Here is a 14,967-nt window from a genome sequence, read left to right on the forward strand (position 1 = left end):
ATTTGCCACTGTTGTTACAATGAGGGTAACACAACTATCGAGGTTACTGCACAATGAACGGGTGTAACAGCGAGACCTGGGAAAGCGAGGTTCCTGAAACAAATGATTTCGTGTTCCCTGAATACGGGACTTAAGTAGAAATACTATAAATAAGACAATGTTGGGAGCCTGCAGCTTTATGGGCCCACTTGCCAGACACAAAAACTGACGCAACACAACCAGTCATTTCCAAAGGGGTTTGTGATGGACCAGGAAACTTTCTGGCGGCCTGAAAGAGCGACCAGGCGCACGCGTGAGCGCGGCCGTCCCAGGGGAAAGGGTCTGAAATTGTATTGGGGGGGTATCGGCCATCGTCACCCCCCAGCACCGGCTGTCATGGGGAGGGGGGACAGCAGAGCTGGCGGTGACCGAGTCTGGAGACTATTGGGACTTTAGGATCGACCTCTGGCCTCTCCCTTCCCTCCACCAGGACAAAAGCACCTTGTGCTGAAGGGGATGTGTGCGAAGTAACGCTGGGTTCAGCCAAGAAAGCGGCTCTAGTCAAATGGTAAACAGGAGCAGGAGCCACCTGAGCTCAGCCCAGCCAGGCCTAGTTCCAAGCACTGATTTAGGCAGGACTGACAAGGGAGACCGATGAGAGGGAGCTGGGAACGCAGAGCAGAGCGCTCAGCGGCACCAGAGCCGGCACAGATGGGGCAGGTTCCCCTCTCTGCAGAGCACCAGCGGCTGCGAGGCCCAAGTGTGAGCTTCTCCCCCACCGCCTGCGCTTGCTCTCAGGCTTAAGAACCATCTGCCCCATCCCCAGAGACCCCAGTGAAGCCTATGGATAAGGGCTTGGCCTCTAGTGCGGTTCCTACTCGGGTAGGAAGAAAGGCGTGAGGAATGTTCCTGTGGGGTGGCCCAAAGCGGCACGGCCTCCTCGTTACCAGTTACTAGAGGGAGGGAGAACACCTGAGACCTGAACAAAACCAATCACAAAACTAGGCGAGAATTGCTTTAGTTTAACTAAGAATGCGATACTATTTCCAGCCAGTTTCCCGTCTCGATAGTCACGTAACAAACCAAGGCAATGACGGTCTTGAGTTGACTGAACAGTTCTCAAGTTCAAACGTTGACACTTAATAGAGGGTCTCAGCATTGCTGCTCCGAGGCCTCTTGATCTTCTCAATGTTTTTAAGGATCATGTCATGCAAAGTGACCTGCAAACATGAGAGAACAGGACTCAGACTAGAATTATAGAATGATTTTGGTTGGAAAAGACCCTCAAGATCATAGAGCCCAACTGCTAACCCAACCCTGGCACTAACCCATGTCCCTAAGAACCTCATCTCGCCCACTGTTCAGCTTTCCCAGCGGTTAAAACAGCAGCACAGCTCAGCCTGGCACCACCATCAACCCCCATGTGCAAACACACACCTTGAGGAGATTAACGGCCTCTTTCAGCCAGGTTTTACACTAAAAAGAGAAAATTTATCTTTACAGCCCTCAGGAACAGCTTGTTCCACACAGCTTCGGATCACGGAGGTGGAAGGAGTATTTTGCGCTAGACTCGCGTGAACCCTCAGTTGGGAACACCCGCGGCTCTGGGAAGTGGTGCAGAGGCAGCAGGATGAAAAGGGCGCTCTCCACGGCTGAGCTCTTTTTCACTTACGTATTGATTCCTCAGCTCTGAAATGATCAGGCGCAGACTGATGTACTCCTTCTCGTCGATCTCTGTCACCGTGCGGCGGTAATCCTCCTGCGGACAGCAGAGACGCGGCTGAGCGGCCTGAGCTTGGCTCTGCCTCCCAGACACAAGCGAAGCTCCTTCCGCACAGGAACTCCCCCTTCCGCCCGCTCTCCTCTAACCACCTGTAACCCCTGTACAATCCCACCTCCTCCCCCAGGACCCTCAGCTCCAAAGGGACAGTGACCAAGTGGCCCAAAGAGTCCCAAAAAGCAGCAGGGTGTAGCACGTAAACCTTCGCTTCACTGTTTACTTACCACGTGAGGGTACTTAGCTATTTTGGAAACCAACTTTGCTCTTGTGATATAATATCTGGTAGGAAAAGGGAGAGAATAAAGGTCAGATAAAGAACATCGCGTTCAAGCTGCCTTAGAAGAACTGGAGGACTTTCCCCAAGCAGTTTCCTTTTCCCAAGAGGATTCCCGCCCAAAAAAAGGAGCCTGTTCTTGCAGGCCTACCTAGAAATCTGGTCCAGGTAGGATGCGGCCTCACTCTCCACAGTTCGAAGCTCAGCAACTGTTTCCTCCTGCAGGGAAGACAAGGAAGCCATGAGATTCATGAGACTGCAACACGTCTCAACAGAGCCATGTCAAGCTCAGGTCTGGGTTTTACAATCTAAACCAAGCCCAGGACTGCAGATGCTGGACTCCATGAATGGAAAGATTCAGAGGAACCCAAGAGATCCGTGTCCCTGGAGCACGGTTCCCTCGTTCGGCCGCGGTGCCTCACCTGAATAGAAACACCAAAGTTGTTTCCATCTTCTATCCTGGGGATGAGAAGCTGCACCCACATTTTCACCTGTGGTGGAAAGATCACAAGGCTCATCAATTCCAACATCTCCAGAGATGCCTCTCAAAGGTTTTACCAAAAGTCATCGGGTCATTTGCCATGCAATTCCTGATAAACTGCAGGTCCTTCACGCTCATGCAACACTTCTGAGATTATTTCCTATGTGGCTGGGACGCCACACAAGCGCAGCTGCTCATGGGCAGCTCTCAGTGTCTGTGACTGTGCAAAGGGTGAAGAGGAGCCTCAAGGAAGGAGTCAGAACAGCAGTCATCGTCCTCCTCCAGCAAGTGAACTACGGAGCTCCTTGAGGGCTCAGGAAAACATTATTTCCCCCCACCTACCTCCCAGACACTTTTAATCACTGCAATACAAATCCTGCCTTTCCTCCTCTACAGAACAGAGTCACAGAATGGTTTGGGTTGAAGGGACCTTAAAGCTCCCCCAGTGCCCCCCCTGCCATGAGCAGGGACATCTTCACCAGCTCAGGGTGCTCAGAGCCCCATCCAGCCTGGCCTGGGATGTCTCCAGGGATGGTTCATCCACCACCTCTCTGGGTACCTGGGCCAGGCTCTCACCACCCTCAGGGCCAACAATTCCTTCCTCATGTCCAGCCTGAATCTCCCTACTTTAGTTTCAAACCATCACCCCTTGTCCTATCGTACCAGGCCCTGCAAAAAAAAGTCTGTCCCCATCTTTCTTTTAAGCACAGAAAGGCCGCAATAAGGTCTCCCCAGAGCTTTCTCTTCTCCAGGCTGAACACCCCAACTCTCTCAGACAACACAGAGGGGCTGCTCCTTCCACCCACAGCATCTTTGTTCTCCAGGAGCAAAACCATCCTAAAACCTCCACTCGCTGCAGCGCAACACCCACCGTGTTACACTTCTCAATGAGCAGCCTGATTTCTGGTTTCACTTTCTCAATGATGTCCACCAGCTGCTGGTTGCTCTTCAGCATCCCGTTGGGCATCACAAACACTTTGGTACCTGAGGACAGAGGAGAAAAACACTTCACGTCAGCGACACGTCGCAAAGGTTGCGCCAGGGGATCGGACCGCACGTCCACCCGAGTGTTTTATGTCCTGCCAAGGCCAGCATAGACAGCAAGCCCGGTTATCGCTAACCTGCGGGGAAGGGGAAGTCTGATGTGGGATAACAGCGATTGCCACAAGGGAAGGAAAAGAAAAACACGGAGATGAAAGCTGGAGAGCTCCAGGCTGCTGAGATTGGGCACAAAGGACCTTCCCGCTGCACGTGTATGAGCCGGTTCTGCCGCGGCTCAATCCAAAGCCTGGTATCTTCCTCCAGACAAGGAGGGCTCTCAGCACACAGATCAGCAAGCCAGGCTCAAGCAAGTGCTACTTATGTCTATCAGAGAGGCCCTAATTATGCTTCTAAGAGCCGGAACCTGACTCCTCCACAACAGAACATCCGCAGGTCGCAATCTGAGAGGTCTCAGGGACAGGTCTGGACGAGCAGCAGCTGCTGTCAGGACAGGGCAAGTGGGGTGCAGGTGATTTCACCCCCTAAGACACGGCGCAGGCAGCAACACAAGAGACGTGGGGACTCTTACCCTGAAAGGTCTCTTCGCGGTCTTCCAGCTTCCTCTTTTTCATATTGGGCTAAAATATACAAAACGTTTTACTCACAAACTAGTCAGAAGCTGTAACAGTGTTGAAAAGGAAACAAGGAAAACTTTAGAGCCTCTCTGCTGCGCTCCTGGTTCCTAAATATCCTTCTTTAACAGGAAAGGAGGACTACAGAGCACAGCGTTACCTCTTCCCAGGCTCGAGAGACCAATTCCTAAAGCCTTTGGGAGAAGCAGGGCCTGGTATTAAATAAGAATCTCCTCCTCCGGCACAGAGCAAGCCATGCAGTTTTAATTAAGAGAAGCAGGGAATCGGAGCCAAGAGAGAAACCCTACCCCGTCCAGCCCATCGTGGCTGTTGGTGAGAAGAATCGGGTCAGGCACTGGGAGGTTCATGTCCGAATGGATCTGAGTGAGATCGTGAATATTCAGGATCGGTTCCTAAAAAAATAAAGCGGATTTGTTATTTAATTACGAACTAATTCCACCAAACACAACGAGATGACAAAAGATTCAGACCTCCCTCTTATCCAGCCATAAAATAGGGATTAATGACAAAAACAGTCGAACAATAGGCCTGTGAGGAGACCTCCCTCCACCCCAGAGCAGCGCGCGGGATGCAGCCTGCGATCAAAGCCATCGGCTGTCTGCAGCGCTGGAGTCCCGCAGCATCGCCAAGGACAGCCCGAAGCTGCCGAATGCGTCAGAGAGATAAATGTGGCGAGTGCACAAAGAAAACTGAAAAAGGAAGCACCCCCTCTAGAGCTAAGAGCACTCCAGTGCACGCAAGGAACAGACCTGCTGCTTCGTGTCTTTGTAAGGAGGCAACACATGCAAGACAATGCACAGGACGAGACCTGCCAGGTTGCTTTCAACACGCAGCTTGAAAAGGAAAAAGGATCCAGAGTGCAATGTCAACCTTACCTTGAGGAACCCATCGAGTTCCAACAGCTTCTTTGGGAAAAAGTTTGCCACCAGGTCTTCAGCCTGAGAGAGAAAGAACAGAGGACGGTGTGAAAAAACGGTGTGAGGGTCCTGTTAGTGGGCAACAACACCAGGGAAACCAGCTGCGCAAAGGCAGGAAACACGAGAGAACACAAGTTGCGGCGATCGCCAGGGTAAACCGAGGTGAGAAGACACCAGGAGGGATGTGAGGGACAGGTGGCTGCTGCTCTGAGCGCTGTGGGCCTGCCAGGAGAGGCTCAAATGACCCTCAGGACTGTCAGAAAAACCCTATCGCTCCTGGGCAGCGGCAGAGACACTCACCTCGCTGGTGATGCGCTCCCTGAAGGAGTCAACCTGCAGAAGGGACAAAGAAACAGTTCAGAGCCGCTGCGGGGATGCGGGGCTCAGCAAAACCGAGCTCTGCACCCTGCGCCGGGGAGCTCGGCTCCAGCCCGAGCCCCGGGGCGCTCCAGGGGCAGCTCCGCCCCCGAGAGCCGTCTGGGGGGCCCGCCCGCCCGCCTCGCCCGCGCTCCAGGCCGCGCCAGCCGGGCGAGGGAAGGCGCGGGGAACCGGGAACCGAGCAGCACCCGCTCGGGCCGAGGAGGATCCGCCGCACCCCGGGGAGCGCTCGGCGGCGGCCGCGGAGAAGCCCCGTCCCCACCCACGGAGCGGCGCTACCGGTGTGTGGAGCGCTGCGGGGGGACACAAACCGGGCGGGCGGCCTCACAACCAACGGCCGGGCCGCAACGGCGCCGCGGCCTGAGCCGGCGGGGCGGGTCGCACCTTGAGCTTCACCTCCGGGTCCACCTTGAGCAGCGAGGCCATGGCGGCGGGTCCGGGTGGGTCGGGGTCGCTCCGGGTCTGGCAGTTCCCGCGGGGCCGCCTGCGCCGCCGCGCCCCCCGCTCCTCTCACACACACACACGGACCGGCGCCGCCGCCACCGGAAGTGACCTCACGCCGCGCGCCCGCCAATGCCGCGCGCCCCCCCGCGTGACTCCGCGCGCACGCGCCGCCGGGTCCTGGCCGCTTCACACACACGCTCACACTCACACACACGCACACTCAGTTGAAACGAAGATATAAACTTAACACGGAATCAATTACAGTGTTAAACGGCGGTCTTTATTTTACCAGCGCTGGGGATACGTGCTTATAATTCACACAATTATTGCATGTGCATCACGATTTTTGAAAAATTTGACATTATACTAAGAAATAATGGGTGATGCTGGGTATAATTGTTTAGTTTCTTACTTGTACCTATTAATTATGAAATCTAAGCTGAGCACTCTGCTTCTGAACGATGCATCGCTTCATCTTCTGTCTCCCTCTTGCGCAGAAGGATCGAAAACGCAAAGAATATCCCCCCGTCTAAAACTTGGGAAATATCGCTCGTTTTGCAGGTGGTCGCAAAACATTTATGTTAATTGGTTACGTTAATTTGGCAGCTTCACAACGATGTGGGGGGGATGGTGGGCGCTGCCCTATCGCCCTGCTAGGACCGTGCCCCCCCCCCCCGGCCCCGGTGTGTGCGTCATTTCCGGTGCGCGGCCATGGCGGAGCGGGCGCGGGGCTGAGCGATGGAGGGGACGCGGCCGCCCGCCTGCACCACGCAGGTCAGCTTCGTGTGCCAGCGCTGCAGCCAGCCGCTCAAGCTCGACACCTCCTTCAAGATCCTCGACCGCCTCACCATCCAGGAGCTCACCGGTACCGGCGGGGCGCGGAGGGGAGGGGAACCGGGAGGGGAAGCGGGGGACCCGGGCCGCGGTGACGCCTCCTCTCCCGTAGCCCCGCTGCTGGCGGCAGCGCCTGCCCGGCCCGGGGACGCGCACGAAGAGGAGAGCGGCCTGACGGAGGTACGGGGGAGGCGGGAGCCCTATCGGTAACGGTGTTCCGCTCTCCGGTGACCGTGTCTCCTTCTCCCGCGACCATTTTCCCTCCCTGTGACCGTGTCCCCTCCCCGCCCAGGACCGTTTTCCCCTCTCCCGGTGACCATTTTCCCTCCCTTCTTGGTGACTTTTCCCTCCCTTCCCAGTGGCTTTTGTCCCCCTCCTGGTGACAGTTTTCCCCCCTCCCGGTGACCGTGTCCCTCCTCTCCTAGTGGCTTTTGACCCCTCTCCCAGTGACCATGCCCCTCCTCTCCTAGCGGCTTTTGTCCCCCTCCCGGTGACCCTGTCCCTCCTCTCCTAGTGGCTTTTGTCCCCCTCCCAGTGACCGTTTTCCCCCCTCCCGGTGACCATGTCCCTCCTCTCCTAGCGGCTTTTGTCCCCCTCCCGGTGACCGTTTTCCTCTCACCCCACAGGAAGCCTTCACAGAGAACCGACAGGATGGCGTCTCCCGGAGGTTCATCCCGCCAGCCAGGTACAGTCACCGGTGCCGCCGCGCTCCCACCGGGCTGGTCCCCGTCACAGGCGGGTCCCGTATGGCCACCGGGGGTGTTACCGCCGGCGTCACCGCGCATCCCGTTCCCTGTGACCCCGAGGGCTGCTCAGCAGCGAACCCCCTGGTGTTATGTCACTGCTCATTAGGATGCTGCTCATTAGCTCCAAATTAACGCAAAGCGCTGTTGCGATAGAGCCCTCCTGACCCGCGGGCTTCCCGGCCTCCTGCGCTTGTTCTTCCACTCTGACTCTGGAACTAGTCTGAGGTTTAAGTCTAGCGCTAGAGCTGGCTCTAGACCCTCATCACTCAACTCTTGACTAAATTCCTTCCAAGGATGATGTCGACGGAAAGCGCCAACAGCTTCACGCTGATCGGGGAAGCGTCGGATGGCGGCACGATGGAAAACCTCAGCCGGAGGCTCAAGGCGAGTGTTCCGTGAGCTGGTAAACTTGGATGCTTTTGAGCAGAGCATCAGTTTTTCTCGATATTCTGCAAAATTAAACCGTAAAGTCACCCGCAGCACTGGCCTGCCGGTATTTCTGTCGCTGAGTAGTTCAGTAAAGCTGGTTTGTTTTAAATCAAAACTTAACCTGTGAAAAATACTTCACCGATTGAAGAATTGCGTGACTGTTGAAAGCAGCCGCCTGTGGTTCTGCCCCAACTGAGGGTGAGCTCTCCCCGCAGGTGACCGGTGACCTGTTTGACATCATGTCAGGGCAGACAGACGTCGATCACCCTCTGTGCGAGGAGTGCACGGACACACTGCTGGACCAGCTGGACACGCAGCTCAACATCACGGAGAACGAGTGTCAGAACTACCGGTGAGTGAGCCGGGTGTGAGCTGAGACTGCGCTGCGTTAGCTTGAAACTTGGGAAAAACAATCAGAGCCGAGCCTAATTGTCTGAGGTTCAATAAGGCTGAGTGCTGGGTCCTGCACGTGGGTCACAACAACCCCGTGAATGTTGTAGGCTCGGGGAGGAGCAACTGGAAAGTGCCCGGTGGAAAAGGAGCTGAGGGTGTTGGTGGCAGTTTTGGTTGATCATGTCACTCTCCTCTAGGAGATGCCTGGAGATCCTGGAACAAATGAACGAGGATGACAAGGAGAAACTGCAGACAGAGCTAAAAGAACTTGCGCTGGAGGAAGAGCAGCTGATCCAGGAGCTGGAGGACGTTGAGAAAAACCGCAAGACGGTGGCTGAAGATTTTGAGAGAGTCAGGGCAGAGGCCGAGCGGCTGGAGCAGGAAGAAGCTCAGTGAGTGAACAAAACCGCAGTGTAGGGCAGGGAATTTAGGTAACAGATAAATGAGATTACAACACGGGGAAACCTGTAAATAATGCACAAATGCAAGCGGCTTGTTCTTTGTAAAATTAGGAAAAAACAACTGGTATATTGTGTGAGCAGCCACTGTTCTGTAAGAGTCTGCACTGAGTTTCTTGTCTTGCTTTTACTAAAAGGTATCAGAAGGAATACTGTGAATTCAAGAGGCAGCAACTGGAGCTGGATGATGAGCTAAAAAGCGTGGACAACCAAATGCGCTATGCCCAGATGCAACTGGATAAATTAAAGAAAACCAACGTGTTCAATGCGACCTTTCACATCTGGTAACGTAGATGCTGGAATATTGTGTCATTTTGCTATAAATCTGATGTGTGAGGCCAGTTCAGTAACGCTGCGCTTGGCAGGGAAGGTGCTTGTTTAATTCCAGTTACCCCACAACACAGTGACCGGTCACAGCGCCCAACAGTGTTGGCTGAGGGAGGTTTGCGATGATGTGCAGATGTCCAGACAGACCATGAAACGGCTCCTTTGTCAACCCCGTTAACGAACTGGGACCTACTGTGGCAGCCAGCAGTCCCGCTCTAGTGTCAGGCTTTAGAGAGCAGCGAGCTCAGGGGGTTGGAGGGTTTGGTTGTGGTTTTTTAAATGAACTCTGTCCTAAAAAGGGCACAAGTGGTTGATATTTTTAAACACTCTTTACCCAGAGCCACCAGACCCGTGAGTACACAGCCTTTGCTTGGTTCCTGTGCTGGAAGCCATTCCTGGAATCACTGAATCATTTTAGTTGGAAAAGACCCTCAAGATCATGGAGTCCACCCATTCCCCCACCCCTGGCACTGCCCCATGTCCTGAGAACCTCCTGTCCATCTGTCCAACCCTCCAGGGATGGTGACTCCAGCACTGCCCTGGGCAGCCTGTTCCAATGCCCCACAGCCCTTTGGGGAAGAAATTGTTCCCCAGATCCAACCCCAACCTTCCCTGCCCCTCTCTGAACTCACTCCTGCCCCACTGCGCTTATTTGTGATTCCTCTTCTCGCAGGCACAGCGGTCAGTTTGGCACAATAAATAACTTCAGGCTTGGCCGCCTCCCCAGCGTTCCCGTGGAGTGGAACGAGATCAACGCCGCCTGGGGACAGACGGTGCTGCTGCTCCACGCGCTCGCCAACAAAATGGGCCTCAAGTTTCAAAGGTACGTGCGATATAACACCACGTTTTACTTCTGATGCAGATAAAGACAGTTGGACTCATCTGCCCATGAATCCTCTCTCCTTTCAGATACCGCCTGGTGCCGTATGGCAACCACTCGTATTTAGAGTCTCTCACAGACAAATCAAAGGTAAGAGAGATCCTGAACAAATCGAGGACATTGACCCTGAATGCCACAGAGCTCTGGGGGATGCAGAAAACAAACTGAGCTCTTTATGAGCATATGGTACAGGAGAAGCAGCTGCCCTGACTTCTCCAACGCAATATCTCGCTTCCTATCTCTATAAACCCACTTGTTCTGCCACCCAGTAGCATTAAAAACTGATAGGACTTGAACTATGCGCTGCAGCTGGCGCGAGGAAGAGAACGTCACCTGGGGTGATTGGGAACCCCAGCCCGCACTTACCGCAAACCAAGTCACGCTTATGTGCCACAAACCATTTCTAAGCATCCTACGACAAACGTAACCCTTACAAGAGACTACAGAGCTGCGCTGAGCGTATCTAAAATGGAAACAAATCTCTTTTTCCAGGAGCTGCCCTTGTATTGTTCCGGAGGCCTGAGGTTTTTCTGGGACAATAAGTTCGACCATGCGATGGTGGCTTTCCTGGACTGCGTGCAGCAGTTTAAAGAGGAGGTGGAAAAAGGCGAAACTCGGTTTTGTTTGCCCTACAGGTGAGTGTTGCTGTAGAACATGTCAGATTAACACCTCGTGGGCTGTCCTGTGCAGCGCTAACCGACCTCTGGCCCAGCCCTGTCCCTCTGGAATCATCTGGTGGTCTTAAACTAATAGCAAATCCTGCGCATTTTAAATTAAAATGTAAAGCTAGGTCCTCAGGGAAGACCTGGTGCTTGCTGGATTTCCTTTAAAAACAAAGCATTCTTACATATGATAATACGAACATCAGATTTAAATTTTAGTATTTGATGTCATCTTGAAATTAAATGCTTGCAGTGCTAATGCGCTAATAAAACTGTGTGTGTGATCCAGGATGGACGTGGAGAAGGGGAAGATTGAAGACACAGGTGGCAGTGGTGGCTCTTACTCTATTAAAACGCAATTTAACTCCGAGGAGCAATGGACAAAAGCACTAAAATTCATGTTAACTAACCTGAAGTGGGGTCTTGCCTGGGTCTCATCCCAATTCTATAACAAGTAACCATGTAAAGAACTTGTCCTGGCAGCTGTAGAACATCTGCATTTTGTTGGAGAAAGTAAAAAATCAAGATGTCTTTTAATATTAACCAGTACAAAATGTTTACAATACCAAAAATCCACAAGACACTTTATTTAAAATACCGTTACTACAAGTAGTGTATAGAAAAGCAATATGTAAAGTTATATCATTGAGCTGAACAGAATAATAAAAAAAATCAGCTATTGAACAGATGCTAAACTGGTACTTTTGGGGTTTATAGATGCGTATAAACTGCTGTTGAACTTAAAACACCAGTACTTCGGTTCTGTTACACCTTAAAACACAGGTTAGGAAAGCAAAACGTGACAAATGCGGAGAATAATGTGGAATAACTCACGGGAGTTCTGCTTGGTCATTAAAGACGGTTTGAAATAAAATCTTTCCTAAGTCACATCAGCACTTCTTTGTGCCCCTGAACTTGAGGAGGTTTGACACTGTTGAAAATCCTGTAGCTACAATGACATTAACTCTTTGTAACGCTTCCTGCAGCCTGTTCTTGCACTGAGCTGCACAGAGTGAATAATAAAAACACTATTCTACACAAAAATTGCTTTCATTCAGCATCCTGAAAGGATGAGCTTTTCTAATTAACACCTAACGTGAAATATCACAGAATGCCTGGTGTTCAAAACCGAAAGTAAACCCAAGTTGTGCAGGATCAGGGAAAAGGGACCGTTAGCAGCAGTATGACAGTTTGCTGCTGCCACACGAGCACCTGGCTGTTGAAGATAATTCTATTTAAGACGCAAAATTCTGTTCTCTGGAGCTCTTGTCCCGCGGTGCTGCCTCGGAGTGGTGCCGCCGAGGACGTGCGTCAGCACCGCGTAAGAGAATTCTAAGATACTTTGTGAAGTTATGCCAGTGACAGAGTTTAAATGCTCCACAACCTTCAAAATAAATGAAGATACTTCTTTACAGCACTTAATTTACAGATGTGCTTCTAAACCCAAGTCTAATGGGAGTAATCAGAATCATTTTGGTTGGAAAAGACCTTTAAGATCAGAGACCAACTGTTCCCCACCCTGGCACTAAATAGTTTCCGTGAGAACCTCATCTATGTGTATTTTCACCCCCTCCAGGGATGGTGACTCCAGCACTGCACTGGGCAGCCTGTTCCAATGCCCCACAGCCCTTTGGGGGATAAATTGTTCCCCAGATCCAACCTCAACCTCCCCTGGTACAACTTGAGGCCGTTTCCTCGCTGAACCCCCCAGGTCCCTCTACCTGCTTCCAGTGCCCAGGGTGGAGTACAAACACACTCGTGCTGATGATTCCAACAGCCAAGAGCATTGAATCTTCCTTTACTGTCAAAAACTTGGATCTGCAGAAGTAAAAGCATCTTTCTGGTGTAAAACAGTGCTACTTTTACACTTCAAAACCACCTGTTTCTGGAATTGCTGCACAGCCTATGGACACACTGGCTCATTCAGTCCACATAAGGCATGATTAACTGATAGTGGTAAAGCTGGATTTTTATGATTAAGTTAAACACTTTCCTAACTCACCCGTAAAGCTAACGTAAAGTACGTTGCTTTGAACAGGTGAACAATAAATAACACTTAAAAAACCCCAAATTAGATTATGTTAAAACTTGCTTAAAAAAAAAAAAAAGGCATAATTGGAATTATGCAGCTATTTCATATTTTTTTCAGGGTTTTAATTTCAAATAGTTATTTTGAGGAATAGTGACATAAACCACTTACACCTGCAGCTTGTTTGGTGTCGGATTTTCGATGGCGACCTTCAACAGTGTGTCGTAGATGGTGTCTCTCATGAGGTAGGAGAAGTCCAGCAGCTGGATACACATGAAATGCAATGGTTGTGCAGGAAGCAAACAGCCGTTGTGGCCTGGCACAGAGATCAGATACGCGCTTCGAGTCATTAAACCGAATTAGAACGAAGCGTTAAGATATTTTAAGAGAGGGATGAAGATTCCGGGTCACAACTGCCCTTTGTTTCTCTATCTTGGAATAATTTAACTCATTCTGAAATTCAGGTTGTCTCTGGGCAAAGAAAACAGTTGATTCATTGGAGAGAGTGTGGCTTTACACCACAGTTTGGAGGTTTTAAACCCTTTAATCTTTTACTGAATGAGTCACGACTGGCTGCCCACCAACATACATCCGATTCTATTAAGGACAAAGTTCTCATCCAAAAACTCACACCCCGGACACTCAAAAGTTTCATTTGCCTTCACAGGATACAAAAATCTGTAATACATTTTGGTTCTGATCAGTAATAGCTCTCATGCCTTAAAAAAAATCCCTTTTCCATTCTCTTCTACTAATTCTTACCTAAAACCTCCAGGAGCAATTCCACGTAAGCCAGAGGGGTCGACACGTTGATCTGGAAGCGCAGAGTTTTCAAAACCGCAAGCTCCGACTCCAGCAGTTCCTGCTTGGTGTACGAGTATTTTAGGGATTGCAGAAATTTCAAAGCTGTGTCACTGTTTACTACCTTAAGAGGGAAAAAAAAAAGACAAATTATCTTCCATGCAATGAAGCCTGTACTTTTTTTCCCCCTGGGAACATTTCCTGAGAAATTGTTACTTGATGAGTGACAATCTGCCCTAAATGGAAAAAGCTTAGGTCTCCATTTCAATATACTTTGTGTTTCACTATCATTTGTGTCTTTCAAGGAGGAAATCTAGTATTTAACAGAGATTAACGTACTATGTAACATCCCATTGCTAAAAAACATTGTAAGAAAAGGTTTCACTGGCTTACATTGTAGTGTAAGGAAAGTTTGCTGGCGAGCTGAACGCACGACACGAGCCGCAGGACAAAGGTGTCGCGGATCTGATCCTGCAGAGAGCGGCAGGTGCTGCCATGTCCTTGGTCACGGCTTTTAACCTTCCCTCCAGAGGAGATTTGTTCTATTTGCTTCATCATAAACCTGCAAAACCCACAACGGCTCAGAAAACAGTTCTTTTCTGCTATGAAAACAAAGAAAAGTGATTCTGCATGTACTTGGAATATACAGGTAACTGTTAATTTGCATTAAATTATTAGAGGCAAAGCTCTAGACACACACAAAAATATGTCATACGTTGCTTGAATGAGTGGTATAGAGTGCATATAGTGGAGAGAAATGAGAAATGCACTGAACATCAGGGCATTTATTACCTTTCGAGCAACTCCACCGCTTGGTACCGCACTGATTGGTCCAAGTGCCATTTTTCAGACAAAAGGAATATAAATTCTGGAGGAAAAAAAGTGCAACAGTCATGCACTCCAGTCACCTGAAGCTATTACACAGCTGTTAACAGCACAGGAAATAATTATGCAGCTGTTGACTGTCCCAGGAGTTAATTACACAGCTATTAACCATCTCAGGAATTAGTTACACAGCTGTTAATGACCCCAGGAGTCAGCTGTAGCTGATAAAAACAAAGTCTCACCCACTATCTGTGCCTCTTTGAAGCACCCGGCCTGATCAGACAGCTCGCTCAGGTACTGCTCGTTTTCCGTGGCCAAATGGATCAGCGTATCCTCAATGATCTCAGGAGCCACCTCACCAAAAATGGGGCCTGAGTCCCCACACCAGGACCCCGCCCGCACCGGGGACCCCATGGGGCAGCTCGGAGGCCTTAAGGACGATAATTAGTCCACTAAGGTCCACAGAGTTTTGTCCCCGCCGTTGGGAAAGACCCCGGGAGGCCTCAGAGGAACCGGAGCCCACGGAGCCCGCGACCCCTCAGCGCTGAGGCCGCTCCCGAGTGCGGCCCCGCCTCAGCGCCTTCCCGGTCACGGGACCGCGCTCCGCCAATCAGAGCGCGCCTCTTCCGCGGCCACACGCCGGGCTGCAGCCAATCACTCGACGCCCCTCTCTCCTGCGTCGCCCTCTCGCTTGGT

At 51.3% G+C, this 14,967-nt stretch overlaps 3 protein-coding genes across 5 annotated transcripts; 1 reads left to right on the forward strand and 2 right to left on the reverse strand.

The window, feature by feature from the left end:
- Nucleotides 1-981: 981 nt before the first annotated feature.
- Nucleotides 982-6,007, reverse strand: PSME3 (proteasome activator subunit 3). Its single transcript, XM_065855945.2, has 11 exons — nucleotides 5,828-6,007; nucleotides 5,366-5,398; nucleotides 5,024-5,086; nucleotides 4,436-4,540; nucleotides 4,085-4,133; nucleotides 3,386-3,498; nucleotides 2,456-2,524; nucleotides 2,185-2,252; nucleotides 1,984-2,038; nucleotides 1,652-1,738; nucleotides 982-1,199 (listed from the first exon to the last, which is right to left on the reverse strand). The coding sequence occupies exons 1-11, from the start codon at nucleotides 5,867-5,869 to the stop codon at nucleotides 1,119-1,121; spliced, it is 765 nt and encodes a 254-aa protein (XP_065712017.1). The 5' UTR covers nucleotides 5,870-6,007; the 3' UTR covers nucleotides 982-1,118.
- Nucleotides 6,008-6,579: 572 nt separating this feature from the next.
- BECN1 (beclin 1) lies at nucleotides 6,580-11,660 on the forward strand. Its single transcript, XM_065855934.2, has 11 exons — nucleotides 6,580-6,752; nucleotides 6,834-6,901; nucleotides 7,348-7,406; nucleotides 7,761-7,851; nucleotides 8,112-8,248; nucleotides 8,487-8,681; nucleotides 8,885-9,031; nucleotides 9,748-9,897; nucleotides 9,984-10,044; nucleotides 10,447-10,589; nucleotides 10,906-11,660. The coding sequence occupies exons 1-11, from the start codon at nucleotides 6,626-6,628 to the stop codon at nucleotides 11,072-11,074; spliced, it is 1,347 nt and encodes a 448-aa protein (XP_065712006.1). The 5' UTR covers nucleotides 6,580-6,625; the 3' UTR covers nucleotides 11,075-11,660.
- A 146-nt stretch (nucleotides 11,661-11,806) lies between these two features.
- CNTD1 (cyclin N-terminal domain containing 1) lies at nucleotides 11,807-14,934 on the reverse strand. 3 transcript variants are annotated; one of them, XM_071818005.1, is made up of 7 exons: nucleotides 14,514-14,930; nucleotides 14,239-14,314; nucleotides 13,840-14,008; nucleotides 13,408-13,570; nucleotides 12,817-12,908; nucleotides 12,338-12,434; nucleotides 11,807-12,000 (listed from the first exon to the last, which is right to left on the reverse strand). In XM_071818005.1, exons 1-7 carry the CDS (start codon nucleotides 14,683-14,685, stop codon nucleotides 11,852-11,854), a joined length of 918 nt encoding a protein of 305 aa, XP_071674106.1. In that variant the 5' UTR covers nucleotides 14,686-14,930; the 3' UTR covers nucleotides 11,807-11,851. The 3 variants fall into 3 exon arrangements, with proteins under 3 accessions (XP_071674106.1, XP_065712014.2, XP_071674105.1); XM_065855942.2 differs by having other exon boundaries at nucleotides 12,817-12,961; nucleotides 14,514-14,927; XM_071818004.1 differs by lacking the exon at nucleotides 11,807-12,000 and having other exon boundaries at nucleotides 12,022-12,434; nucleotides 14,514-14,934.
- Nucleotides 14,935-14,967: the final 33 nt, after the last annotated feature.

The sequence above is a fragment of the Patagioenas fasciata genome, chromosome 22 (genome assembly GCF_037038585.1).
Source record: "Patagioenas fasciata isolate bPatFas1 chromosome 22, bPatFas1.hap1, whole genome shotgun sequence".
NCBI classification, from domain to species: domain Eukaryota; kingdom Metazoa; phylum Chordata; class Aves; order Columbiformes; family Columbidae; genus Patagioenas; species Patagioenas fasciata.